The 14,360-nt window shown below is 42.3% G+C and overlaps 1 protein-coding gene across 14 annotated transcripts in view; it reads right to left on the bottom strand.

Moving 5' to 3' along the window:
* The window catches only part of ANKRD26 (ankyrin repeat domain containing 26), an 829,339-nt gene that overhangs the window by 624,378 nt on the left and 190,601 nt on the right, over positions 1-14,360 (bottom strand). For all 14 annotated transcript variants that reach the window (XM_069228894.1, XM_069228896.1, XM_069228898.1 and 11 more), the window contains 2 exons: positions 13,289-13,415; positions 7,499-7,557 (listed from right to left, as the gene is read on the bottom strand). In XM_069228894.1, the coding sequence (XP_069084995.1) occupies positions 7,499-7,557; positions 13,289-13,415 (186 nt within the window). The remainder of the gene's footprint in view (positions 1-7,498; positions 7,558-13,288; positions 13,416-14,360) is intronic.

The following is a 14,360-nucleotide window of genomic DNA, read 5'->3' as shown; positions in this document are numbered from 1 at the left end:
GCAACTAATCAAAGTTTCTGTCAGAAGTTCTTGGTGAAAAGGAACTTTTATCCGTAAATGCTGTTTCTGCATCCACCATTGGAGGGATTGTTTGATTTCTCTTATGAGAAGTATCTTGTCGTCTCATTGGTTGGAATATTAGAACTACTGATCTTCCAGAACTTGCTAATGGGGTCTTATGTGCAGCCTGGCATTGGGAACAATGAAACTGCAGGATCCCATTGATCCCAGTAGCGATGCCATTGTTCTGGCTGATGGGCGAGGAATGCAGAGGAGAATTCGACATTTCATGTCGACTGAGTACAGCCTTTCCTCCAAAGGATACACTCTTGCGTGGTTTGTATCCAGTGTCGCTAACAGGCAATAGATGCTTTGAGTTGGTATCTGTGTGGTTTTCATTATGTTGATCTGTAAGCCCAGAGTTTGCAGAGTTTGGAGGCAAAGCTGATAATGCCGTTGTGCTAGTTCTGGGGAGGCACTTTTGATCAGCCAGTCGTGTAGGTATGGACAGATGAAAATTTGCTTCATTCTCAGATGTGCAGCAACTACTGCCATGGATTTCGAGAACGTTTGAGGGGCTGATTTTAGGCCGAAGGGTATAGCTTTGTACTGGTAGTGCTTGGATGCTACCCTGAAGCGCAGATATCTCCGATGTATTCTTGCATTTGGAATATGGAAGAGGCATCCTGAAGGTCTATGGAGCACATTCAGTCCCCCTGATGGAGTTGGGGGTAAATCTGATAAAGAGCAAGCATTTTGAATTGTTCTTTTTGGATGAACTTGTTCAGGAGTCGCAGGTCTAAGATCAACCTGTATTCTTGAGATGGGCCTTTCTTCTGGAGGAGGAAATAGCGTGAGTAGACTCCTGTGGCCCACAGTGAGAGTGGAAACTCCTCTATTTCTTCTTTTTGTTGTAACACATCTACTTCCTTTCGCAACAAGCTCTGCTGATGGTGGAATGTTGCTTTCAGTGGTACTTCTGGTGGAGGAGATTTGAACTTGAGTGTGTAACCATTCTGAACAATGTTCATAGCCCATTTGCTGTTTGTTATTTCGAGCCACTCTTTTAAATGCAGCATGATAATGCTCCCCCTGACCCCCACCAGAGTGGGAGACAAGGAAGAGGGAAGCTGGGACTCATTGTTTTGACTGTCCTTTGGAGGAGGATGCGGAAAGACAGGGAGCATTTTTTCCTCTTCCTGGTCATCGAGAACAGTGATGTGACCGACCATATAGTTGTTGTTGTCACTCAGTGAGGGGCTTGAACCCTTTGTTGCACATGACGTCGGTCATAGGCCCTGTATCTTTTTCTGAACTCTTTTCGATGTTCAATGCGCACAGCCTTGAGAGTGTCTGCGTCTGTTCTCATTCTGGGCATTTCTTCATCGGTGTATGTACCGAAAAGATACAATCCGTTAAAGGGAAGATTTGATATTCTTTGCAGAGCTTCCAGTTTCTATCCATAGGTCTTAGCCATGATAAATGTCTTGTAGTGATGCTGTGAGAATAACCATGGGTGGTGAGATCGGAGGTATCGGCTGCTGCTCTAATGAGCTGGCTTGCCACTAGACCACCCTCTTCTAAGCTTTCCTGAAATTCTTGTCTGTCTTCTTTAGGCAGTTAACGTGAAAACCTAGAGAGGGAGTCCCACAAAGGCCTGTCGGACCTGCCAAGCAACGCCACTGAACTGGATACCTTCATGTATGATGCTAAGTTATTGCACATTTAATTCCCCATCGAGTCAAATTGCTTACTTTCTTTATCCAGTGGTGCCACTGAGGATGAAGCAGTGGCATGAGTCTTTTTCCAGCTGCCACAATCCCCAAATATGGGGGAGGATCTGATTGGTTCTTACTCATCAGAAACTGTTGTGCAAATGGCTTTATGCTCACAATCAACCTTGTTATAGGTAATTTGAAAGAGACATCAGAACATTCACCTGACAAGACTGTGTTCTTTGCTATTGGACTTCTCAAGCAACAGCAGCAAAATTCTCTCATAACTTTAAGGTTTATTGTTGAAATATTTCTGCAAATCCTGCAGTCTTTACTTTTTTTAGAATTTCCTGTGTCAATCATCTATAGGCTCTCTTTTTCATCATGGAAACTGCAAAGATTAAGACATGGCTTAAACTCAGCCTGAAGCAAGTCTATAGGATAGAAGTTTGATAGAAAGCCTGAGTACACATTGGAAATGAAGATTATAAATCCAAAATAGATGCATCTTTTGAGATGTGAGAAAAGCTCAAAATAATTCCATTCACTCACGACAAGTGGTAGAAATCAGAGGGATGTGGACCTCTGAGGGAGGGGGTGGGAATATGGCTGTCACTGTACTCGCACCTCACTGATAGAAGTTTGGCTCTTTTTCAATGAAAAGAGTAAGCTGCTTATTTGACAATGTGGCTATTTTTAACATTATACTGCTCTGTACCTGAGGCTGAAGCTCAACTCAGTGGTAGGCGCAGGGAGAGCAGTTGATTTGCTGTACTGTAAGAATCGTAGACATCACTGTTTCCCTAACTTAACCCACATGGCAAGCAGATGGATTCAAACTTCGTCTGAGCAAGCACCAGCAGTGTGGTAGTTTTCAACCATTTCCAGAGACCAAGTTGCACTGAATGTAAAATGTTACTTACTCAGTAAGCATCAGTTTGTGGCATGTAGTGCTGTATATTCACATGCCATGCTTACTCCTGCCATCTAGTGTAGGGTCTGGAGTTGTGCAAGTTGCTTTTCTTCAAATAAGTGTTTTGAGTCACAGGATCGAGTGACTGCTGCTCTCTGTGATAGTGCGCATGGGCATCGATTTCTTTGTTAGATTGTTTTCCCACAGGCATGTGAGAAAGGAGTGTAAGAAAACAAAAGTATATAGAAAGAGATGTCCATGCAATTTTAGCTACATATGTATGAATATATACAAATATAATGTAACTGCAATGGCCACAGGCGTCTGGTGAGGAGAGAGGGTGCATGTGCCACGAGCAGATGATTACTGAGTAAGATTTTTTTTTCCGTTTGGTGGCATGTGTGGCTGTAGACACACATGCCCTGCACAGACTGTAAATCAGTCCCTCCATAGAAGTGGTAGCTAGCCTGTAGGAGTTGCGGTTGATTGGAAAAGTGTTCCTAGCACTGCCTGACCGACATTGGCTTGCTGATGTGCCTGCATATCCACGCAATAGTGTTTTGTGAATGTGTGTGGTATAGACCATGTAGCTGCCTTACAAATGTCAGCTATGGGGATATTTCCAAGAAGGGCCATTGTAGCACCTTTTTTCCTAGTAAAATGTGCTCTCTGGGTAGCAGATAATGGTCTCTTTGCTTTAACATAACATGTCTGTATACATTAAACTATCCATCTGGCTATGCCAGTTTTGGATATTGGACTACCTGTGTAAAGAAGTGAAAAAGATACAAAGAGCTGTTTAGTTTTTCTAAACTTTTTTGTTCTGTCAATTTAAATCACGAGTCTTCTTTTAACATCTAGAGTGTAGAGAGCTCTTTCTGCAACAGGGTCATGTGGCGGAAAGAAGGCGGGTAGTTCAATGGACTGGTTTATGTTAAGCTGCAAAACCACCTTGGGCAGGAACTTGGAGTTAGTACAAAGGACTACCGTATCCCTATGAATCAGGAAGAAAGGCTCTTCCAAGGTTAACGTGTGGATCTCACTGACACGCCTGCATGATGTGATAGCAACTAAGAAAGCTACCTTCCAAGAAAGGTACTGAAGAGGGCATGATTGGAGCGGTTCGAAAGGTGGACCCATGAGTCTGGTGAGCACAATGTTAATGTTCCATGAGGGTCCAGGGGGAACCGTAGGTGGAAAAAGACATTTAACGCCTTCCATGAAAGACTTAATGACTAGGATTTTGAACAAAGACATATGTTGTCTGTTCTGTGGATATGCAGCTATAACTGCAAAATGTAGGCAAATGGAGGTGTATGCTAGATTTGCTTTCTGTAAGTGGAACAAATAAACAATATCTTGAATGGTACAGCTTTCATGGGATCAATCTGTTTGACCGTGGCAAACAAAACATTTCCATTTTGCAGCATAAAAGGTTCTAGGTGTGGGTCTACATGCTTGCCTGAGAATAGCCTTGCAGTTTGCAGGCAACCCTAGGTAACCAAACTCTATGACTTCAGGAGCCACATCGCAAGGTTGAGTGAAATGGGGTCTGGATGTCTGATTTGTCCTTGATTTTTAGTGAGAAGGTCTGGTCTGTTGGGGAGCTTCTTGTGGGGAACTACTGATAGGTCTAGGAGTGGGGTGAACCACAGCTGATGTGTCCAAATGGGAGCTACAAGGATCATAGTGAGGGACGTTTGCCTGATCCACTGAACCAGAAATGGAATGAGCTGGAAAGGTGGAAAAGTGTAAGTAAATATTCCTGATCAAATCATCCACAGAGCATTTCCCTTGAATAGAGGGTGTGGGCACCTGGAGGTGAAGCTTGGGCATTTTGCGTTTTCTGCTTTGGCAAAAAGGTCTATGTAAGGAGTTGCCTACCTTGCAAAGTTTGGTTGAAAGACTTAGGTAAGTACCACACATATAGCCTTAGAATGACACACATAAATATACCTAATAATTGAAAATGTTACACATAAGCAAACTGAAAACTTGTCAGCTATGTAGACCCAGGCTCTTAAAACTGATCACTTCGTGGTCAGTGCTGGTCAGCTTACTCAAAGCCATGATGTCAGTCTTCGGCTCCCTGTTTGTCTGATGTTGATACTCAGAGTCAAAGGGAACGCTAAAAACAAGTCTTAGACTGACGGACAAAAATAAAATAATCTAAGTGGGAGCCTGTGTCATGGTGCGTTGTGGGCTTTGCAGGAGGCATAATAAGTCAACTTAAAATCACAAGAGCTTCATCAAAGAAATACACTTTGTAATCTTCCAATCCCAAAACTAGCTGGTAGTAGTATGCAAAGCACTTATCTACAGCGATACATGCTGGAAACACAAATTTACTCAGAGTGAAGTTTTAATCACAAGTAAATCGAATACCACTTTAACTCCAGCAGTCACCCCCAAAATACTTCACACTAAACATGTAATCTTTACTAATCAGCTCTGTAATCCAACAGCTTGTGAGCGGTCAATTCCTGTTTTACCATCATTGTGCGAGCATCCCTGAAGTTGAAGATGACAATTAGTAAGGCCAGCTTCAGAGGCAGAGCCTTCAGAGGTATAATCAAGTGTTGAAAAGTACCACCTTTAGCATTATATTTCTCCAGACTTTTTGTCTTCTTTTGCTGAAACCGTTTTTTATAGCTATAGGACCCTGCTAACCAGTTGTAAAGTACTTGGGCTCGCCTCCCTAAATATGTTGGAATGGCATACCCCTAATTGGCACATTTAATTTAAGAATAAGACAATAATATGCCATAATATATGCTATAGAATATGGTAACACATGTACACAGGGCCTGTAAACTAAATGCCAGTAGTAGGCTGCTGCACTCCCTGTGTCATCCACAAAGGTAGCACTGTAAAACAAATCCCCAGGCCTGCTATTGCTGCCTCTGTGTCCACAGGTTTAGACTTCCATTTCAACCTGGAAGAACATGCCCTTTTACATTCCTTTTTAATACTGGTAAGTCAGTCCTAAGATAGGCCATAAATGTAGAGAGGGCAGGAGGCATTATATTTAAAAAGTAGGATATATATTTACTGTTTGTAGGTCCTAGCACTGAAAAACCTCCAAGATGTTTTTACTGTGAAAAGGAAGGCTCTACCAAAGGATAACACTGGTTTACAGTATTACCTTTGTTAAGTGATAACTTAGATGTGGGTGCAGCTAAAAGAAAATGGTTCAAGGACTCATATTGGTAAATTAAAATCCAAAAAGTCAGATTTTATAATACGATTTTGGAAATTACACTTTTAGAAAATTGTCATTTTACTGCCTAAAATCAAAAAGGCTTTCCTGTCTGTTTCCAGCTGTCACCTGACCCCTGATGGTTCCCCTGTTGTAGGATATGTATTTCTCCTAGTAATGGGACAACGGCTCTGGGTGTGGGGTGAAAGGCTCTTCCCTTGACAGGGTGGCATTGGAGTTGTCTCCATCCCCTTCCTGAGCTTCAAAGGATGCCTACGTTGTCACTGGCAGAAGAGCCTCACATCTAGGACTGGCTCCTCTTTGTTTACCAGGCAGGCTGGCACCAAACTCAATATGGATACTAGAACTGACCACACAAAGGCGCAGCCGTCAAATCGCCAGTCAGCCTAAGACTGACGGTTTCCTTACTGATGGAGATCTGGTTACTAGAAACTTTCAAAGTCAGAATGAAGAAGGCTTCATCGGGACCAATGCAGAGCAGCATTCGATTGGTGTTGAGGCCTTCCTTGGCACAGACATTGCCAGCTCAGAGTTTTACAGCCTTCGCCAACAACCACATCAGTGACCCTGCTCTTCAGCAACCCACCGCTGTCGAGCCCTGCATCAGATCAGACTTGCAGCTCGTCTTGCAGACGATTCATCAACTACAATTTTTCCTCCATAAAAGCTTCTACATCAGAAGGTAAACTTCTCCACCAAGATAAAACTGGACCCTGCATTTGACCCCATGCTCCATCTAGGTCAGTCTTAACTTTTGACTTTGACCCACTCTAGTGCGACTAGGTAACCGTGGTTGGCACCATTTGTAATTCAAACTTTAAAAATTCATGTTTCTGGTTCCACTAATGGGATTTTTGCTGTTTTAGTGTCACTGATCTATTAGAATATTGTCTCTTCTTCTACATTGGTTTGGGATTTTTGTTATGTTTTCACTTTATTACTAATTGAGTACTGCATAAATACTTTACACGTTGCCTCTAAGATAAGACTGACTGCTTAGAGTCAAGCTATCTTGCACCTGGTCAAGCACAGGTTTATTTAGTGACTTTAGTGGTTCACCCTGACAAGGATTGTGATTATTTTTCAGGTGGGTTTTCATCCCTCTCATCTAATAGCCCATTTTCTAGCAGCAACTTAATCCTGGTTCAGTGCCTTCTTAGTCAAGGGAGGAAATCTCTTCAGACCTGGTGTTCATATTCTCCACACTTGACTAATTTTTCCCCCCTCATTGCACCCTTTCCTCACAGGGAAGAACAAAAACTCAACCTCTAAAGAGCAGACGCAGGATCATACATGCCACTCGCTGTTGAAAGACGGGCTTGTACACTATACAAACGTGAAGCTGGCCAAGCTGCAGCAGGACAGCAGCCATCGAACAAGTTATTCCTTAGCTCAGAAATCACTCATGGGACTTTAATATCAGTCTATATTAAAAGGACAAAGCCTGTGCCAATCTTAATAGGCTGAAGACAGCCCTTAAAATCTAGACACACCACTGCATACCACAATGTTTAAGAACATCAGCTTATTTTTTAGTTACTTAGTAGTAGTCCACTGTGAAGGTTAACAGAGTACAGCATTCAGACCGCTTCTGGGAACAATCTCTAGAGTTATCTGAACTAATAACTGAAAGAAATTTAAGAGAAGTACCTCAGAATCCCAAGCAGACTCTGCATCATCCTCTTCCAGCCCAAGTTCTGACATTAACACTGTAGTACCGCAAGGAAAATAGAAAAGTGGGAAAAAAAACATCATAAAGAAGGCATTTTTCAAGTGATCATAGATAAATAAGATGAATTTAATTTTTTTTTGTTAAAGTCAAACCATATTCAGCTAATTTCATTAAAAACTAAACTTTAAAGTTAGATATTCATGAAAACGAATAATAATAATATAAACAACAGTATAATTAACAAAAAAATCCAGTGAAGAAAAATCATCGAACAACACTGGCTTGAGTAGGATGACGTTGGGGAACATGGCGGCCAGCTAGGAAGCTGAGCCGTGAGTCCTCCGCTCCGGGGGTAACCGACGCAACGCGACGCAGCGCAGAGGGAGGAGGAGGGGCTTGCTAGACGCGCGGCAGCGCTAGTGGCGGCGGTTCTGAAACGCGGAGGAAAATTACTGGCGAAGCGCTGAAAACTGTGCCTCTCTTCCTCTCGGAGGTTTGTCCTTCGAAGAAATCCAGCCTCCTGATATTTTTGGTGAGCCTATTAGAGGGCTGGTTCGGTTTGAAAATACCGGAGCTCCACAGAAGGGCCACTGTTTGAAGTACTGAGCATTCAGAAGGTAAGACTCCTTTTTAGGGGTCGCAGACTGGGAGTATCGTCCCCCCAAGGCTTAAATGGAGGATCTAAGGTGATCTGGCAGCTGGAGGGGAGGCAGAGCTCTGGAAACCCTTTTTTTTTTTTTTTTCTTTCTTCCCTCTCAGCTCCCCTCCCTGTTTACTAGATAAACAGTGAGAGAGGGTTACTCACCATATTCAAACCTGGCACATACCTTAACTCAGGCCGCGGACGCGGCAGGGAAAGGCGCAAATAACAGTTTATGTGGAGAGAGGCGCAGGAGGTTTTGCTCAACCTCAGGAGTGTGGAGTGAGGCGATAAGGGGTGTGCGCCAGGGGAGACGCTACACCGCTAGGTGCAGTCTTCGAGGTTCAAGATCACTCTCAGGAGCAGACCTTACAGAAATAAAGAGCCAAGGGGGAGAGATAACTACTTCAGTATTAATGTCACCGGTTAAGCACTTTGTAAAAGGTCCTCAGGTGGGTATTGGTAAGCTGGGGGCAATACGGAAAGGGAAGTCGGGATCTCGAGGCCCGGAGTGCAATATAACTACTGACAATACATGTTCAACAAAAAGGAGAGGTCAATCTAGAGCAAAGGAGAGTCTGGGGGAGTTGGAGACCAATACGAAAGGAGGCCAAGGAGGAAAAAAGGGTACCCCAGGGTCAATAACTAAATACTTCCAGTCGGGCATGGAGGAAATAAGCGAGATTTCTCCGGCTTCTATGGAATCACACTTGGCCCCAGAGGGCTCGGCTGTATTGGAGCAGGGTTCCCCGGTGCATTGGGAGGTGCAGATGACCCAGTTAACTACAATAGGGGGCAGCTCTCTAAGGGGCAAGGAAGACCTTCCGGAGCCTAACGCCTTAGCCCTATTGGAGCCCAGGGATGGGGGAGTATATGAGCTCTTACTTTCCCTTACGAAAGAGATTTGAGAGAAGTTCGAGATTTCTGAAAATAATCAGGCTAAGATACAAGAAGCGTGCGTGATTTTAGAGACTAAGATCAATCAGCTAACGGATCGGATTGGCAAGGTGGAAGAGGCTATGGAGCAGCAGAAAAATAAGGTGCTGGCCAAATCTCAAGACATTGCGCATCTTAAGCGGGGGGACAGGGCTATGCAGGATAAACTAGAGTTTCTGGAAAATAACATGAGAAGAAACAACATTAGAGTTCTTGGAGTACCGGAGGGGGCGGAGTGAGCAGACCTCAAGGGTTATCTGATATCATTGATAAAAGAGGCAATGCCAGGTCTAGCGCATCTGAAATTGGAGGATGATATTCAAAGGATACACCGAGACCCGTTCAAACAAAATGCAGGAAGGAAATCCCCTAGAAGAATCTTAGTGGACTTCGCCACCTACTCAATAAAAGAGAAGATTCTGTAGGAGGCCCTGAAGGTGAGAAACTTCATTAAGGATGACTGGTCCTTTAGAATTCGATCAGATGTCTCTAGAGTGACTTTGGATAGACAGTGGGAGCTGGGGAAATTAATGCAAGAACTTCGCTATTTGGGAGCAACAGTACAGTTAATGTTTCCGGCGGCCATGCGGATCATGTGGCGGAATAAAACTCATAACATAAGAGACCCTGAGGAGGTTAAGGCCTTTATAGAACAGATAAAGTCATTGCAATCATGTAATGGTATTGGTGTGATTGAAGAATGCCCCAGTGTGCGGAGGGCTCAAAGGGATAAGCAATGGCTGTCCTATTAAAAGCAGGGAGGGTTCCCATGGGTGGTGGGGATAGGGGCATAAGGGGTTTTGGAGGGGTTTGGAGAATTGGTTGGTTTGGGTGTGGGAGCATAAGGGGAAAAAAGGTTAAAAATAAAATAAATGTCCTCAAAATGGGTTTTTTTCGTGGTAAGAAGGGGAGGATCCAGGTATTTTCTTTTTTTATTATAGGATGGGTAAGCAGGAGGGCTTATTACAAAAAATAAGCTCATGGAATATCAACGGGCTCAGGGTTGAGTGTAGAAGAAGGAAGATTTTGGAATTTCTTAGGCAGGCGGAGGAGGATGTGATTATATTACAGGAGACGCATCTCTCACAAGATGAATGGGAAAATGTGTTTAAAAATACAAGGTGGATATCGAGGGGGGTAGTGACCAATCAGTCGTGCCCAGTCAAAGGCATTGCTATTCTTTTTAAAGAAAGAATAGCGAAGGGATTAGGTATAGGGGAGGTACATGCTGATTTAAAGGGCAGATGGGCGGTGGCGGAGGTTTGTTTTTTTGGGGTATGGCTCACGATCGCAGGTTATTATGGACCCAATACAGATGATGCCACTTCATTTATAGAACTATATAATCTCCTTCTGAAAACCAAATAACCGATTGTATTAGGTGGGGATTTTAATATATTACTGAACTTGGCCTTGGACAAATCCACTCCCCGGGGAACGGCTAATTCCCCTAGATGTAGGTTACTGGTTAAGCAGGCTATTACTGATCTGGGGTTGGTGGATGTGTGGCAGGTTAAGGGGGGTGTAGGACCCAGATTCACTTTTCACAACAAGAAATATGGGAATAATTCTAGAATAGATTTCTTTTTAGTACAGAATAGCTTGATAGGAAATGTTTCTTTAATAGTACATGCCCCGGCACATTTATCAGATCATGCGGCTGTTAAGCTGTATCTTTCCTTTACGGCGCAAGTTCCTAGGTTCCGAGGTACAATAAGTCGTTTATTATTACTGGATGACCTGATTATTGAGGCATTAAGAAAGGATACAATAGATTTTTTCGAAGTGAATCAGGGATCTGCTAGTTTGCAAATAGTCTGGGATGCATACAAAGCCTATATAAGGGGGAGGCTGATTAATTTGGCTATATTTAGGCGCAGGGAGGAGAGAGAGAAATTAGGTAGTGTCGAGACCAGCATAGCGATGCTGCAGGACTCTATACAAGCCGCACAGGAAATGGGGAATAGGGATCAATTAATGTCACTCGAACGACAGCATGAGGAAGCCCATTTGAAATTTGAGTATTTATTGGAAGTTCGAGAAAGAAATGGGAAGCTAGTCAGTACGCGCATTATGAATATGGGGAAGGGTGCAGTAAGTTACTGGCTTGGAAGGTAAAATCTGACCATTCAAAGAAACATATTGCATCAATTAGGTCTAAGGCTACTGGTCAGATCTGTGTAGAAGGTACAGAAATAGAAGCTGCTTTTGTTTCCTTTTTTCAAGATCTGTATTCAGATGAGCTGAGGAATTGGAACATGGCATATGAATCTCCACTAGTTAAACAGGAAATTAGGTATTTAGGAGTCCAGATCACAAAAGAATTGGGGGACTTGGCAAGGATAAATTTTGAGAAAACACATTTAGAGGCCAAGAAACTCCTAAGAACATGGGCGGCTCTCCCGCTGTCTTTAATAGGTAGAACCAATATCTTGAAAATGATAATTCTGCCAAAATTCACTTTTCTATTTAATACTATCCCGTTGGAATTGAAGAGCAAGTGGTTTACAAAATTACAGGGAGACATGTCTTTGTTTGTCTGGGCACAAAAGGGAGTAAGAATTTTGTGGAAAAAGTTATGCAAGAGAAAGGAACGGGGGGCTAGCAACACCTGATTTCTATAAGTATTATCTGGCCTTTCAATTTAAGAATAGTAGAATTCTCTTAAATAAAAAATCAGAATACACTCCAATGTGGGCAGCATTGACTGCATATGTGGGGGAAGGAGCTGAGTTTTTTCTATACAAATTTGGCCACCCAAGGTTTTTCAATTAAATTAGACTTAAGATCCTGCGGCAGGCCTGTAAAATTTGGTTACAGATTCGCAACCTATTGCGGATAGCTTATTACTCCGGCTCAGCTCCAATATGGGACTCACCTGGCACCCCGGCATGCTTGCATGATAAACTATCAAATCCACTAAAGGCGAGCGGGATACTACAATGGGGACAGATTATAGAGGGTGCGAATTTGGTACCATGGGCCACATTTCTGGAGAGAGTGGGAGTGGACATTTCAAAATTTAAGTATTACCAGTTGGTTAGCTGGATTAAATCTTCACAAGAAGGAGAAATTGGTAGATCTTGTTGGGACGAGAATAACTCAAAGACCTCTACCGAAGGAAATTGCGGTTTGGTATCAAGCATTGATGGAGGCAGCTGAGGAGGATCCCCCTCTCCCGCTCCAGAAATGGGGAGAGGTGTTCCCAAATATGGACATAATAGCGATGTGGCAAAAATCATGTTCTATTCTCTGGAATAGGGTTAAATCTGCGGCAATGAGGAAGAATCATTTGTTTACATTGCACAGAGTGTATTGGACTCCAGCGAGATTATCCCGGATAAGTGGAATCCAGAAGAAATGCCCACGATGTGAAGGCATTGATGCGGATGATTTTCATATGTTCTGGGACTGTCCAGGTTTAGCTAATTATTGGATAGATGTGCAGAGTGTCTTAAATAGGATATTTGGGGAAGAAATAATATTGAATTCTGCTCTAGTGTTATTTGGGGTTTGTGAGATGAGAGACCAAATCACAGCAACGTTTTTTGTTTCTTTTGATGCTTATTGCTCGGCGACAAATCTGTCATAATTGGATATGCTCACAACCCCCTACAGTGCAGGAGTGGCTGAACTCAATAGATAGATTACATAAACTGGACAGAGCCGGGCCGATCAGTAAAGGAGATGTCTTGTGGGTGGGATGGGAAAACGATTGGTAAAATCCTATTCGAGTGGCTAAAGATGTCCAATGATTATACCAGACCCCCCCCTTCGATACATCTGGCCCTACTGTCCAATCAGGATTTTGGGCGGAGGGGGGAACGATTTGCCAAGGATATAAGGAGAGCCATAGAAAAGCACGTCAGGTGGAATGGCCTGTTGATATTAGGGGGCTGGATACCTGGAGTAAAAATGGATCCTCTCGCTATTGGCACGGGTTGGTGAGATGAGGACGAAAAAAAAAAAAAAAAATACATTGAAGCATTTTTTTTTTAAATTTGGGTGTATTATCAAATAACCAGTTAAATGCCATGGGGAAGAAGAGCAGCATGTAAGCAGAGTTAAAACCCCTCTTTTAGTGTTGCTGTGTGAAGCCTTTTTTCTGCTTCTTGAGCTCCAGCACAGATCTTTCTCAAGGATTATGTATTTTTAAGCAAAGAAAGGTTACAGAACTATTTTATCAACTTGCCTTTCCTACTAGCAGAATTTCCCAAATTTGAAGATACATCATGAGCTGGAGGTTCAGGTTTTCTCGAAGGTAATGCGTGTGTGGCAGGACCTTCACTCACACTATCACTCTTCTCTTCTTCAGGTTCCTGGTAAAAGTGCACAGATTGGGAGAGAGAAGCACAATGAATGATTCCTGTAAAGTACACAAACACAATTTACATTATAATCAAAGGTCTGCAAACTCCCCTTCTTAGACAGGCCACTGCAACATTTCTTGGGTTTTTTCATATTTCAGCAGACGTTTTTGTTTATGCTAAGCTATACGATAAAGCAAAAAAGTAGTTTTTGCTCTAAAGAAAACAGTAGTTAGTAAGTCCCTAGAGTCATAAAGGACAATAGAACCTAAGGAAATCATCACAAATATTAAGCTTAACTTGCTTTTAATGATGTAATCATGTACAGGCCTCGAAAATTTGAGATTTTATCAGGTGAAGCTATTTATAGAACCTACTGGTCCCTTATGGTGAGTGAACCTGAGCTAGAAAGGAACAGGTGTTCTGTTCATTCAGAAAATGAATGAGCAACAAAGATGCCTTTAAATCTTGTTTTATCTTGACACATTTGTTGTCCGTTGAAAGACAGAGGTCAAATGTCAGTTTGTCTTTTTACTAAGTGCTGCTTATCTTATCCTGAAAAATTGTGTTTACTTTTTTCTCTTAGTACATTTTATAAAGTGAGGTGTCTGACAATCTTGAAACAATGGGCTGTAGGATAGCAGTGTTTTTCATACACACATTTAAATAGCTTCTAACTAAATAATAGTACAAATATTTCAAAATATATAAGGAATTAAAAAAGCACTTTTTTGTAATTCAGAAGTGTGATGCAAAGATTTAAATAGGAGCGAAACAAATCAGAACATTTTACTTGGTGATGTCCAAATGACAAATATTTGCAGAAACTCAATTTCCAAACATTACTATTTGTACACTATATATATATAATTTTATCAGTAAAACCGCATGTCACTTGGAAAGTTTGTGGCTTTTTCAATGTAAAATGCGTTGACTAGAAATGACAGTACCCTACCA

This window comes from Pleurodeles waltl, chromosome 4_1 (genome assembly GCF_031143425.1).
Source record: "Pleurodeles waltl isolate 20211129_DDA chromosome 4_1, aPleWal1.hap1.20221129, whole genome shotgun sequence".
Taxonomy (NCBI): domain Eukaryota; kingdom Metazoa; phylum Chordata; class Amphibia; order Caudata; family Salamandridae; genus Pleurodeles; species Pleurodeles waltl.
This window is presented reverse-complemented; position numbering and strand designations above follow the sequence as displayed.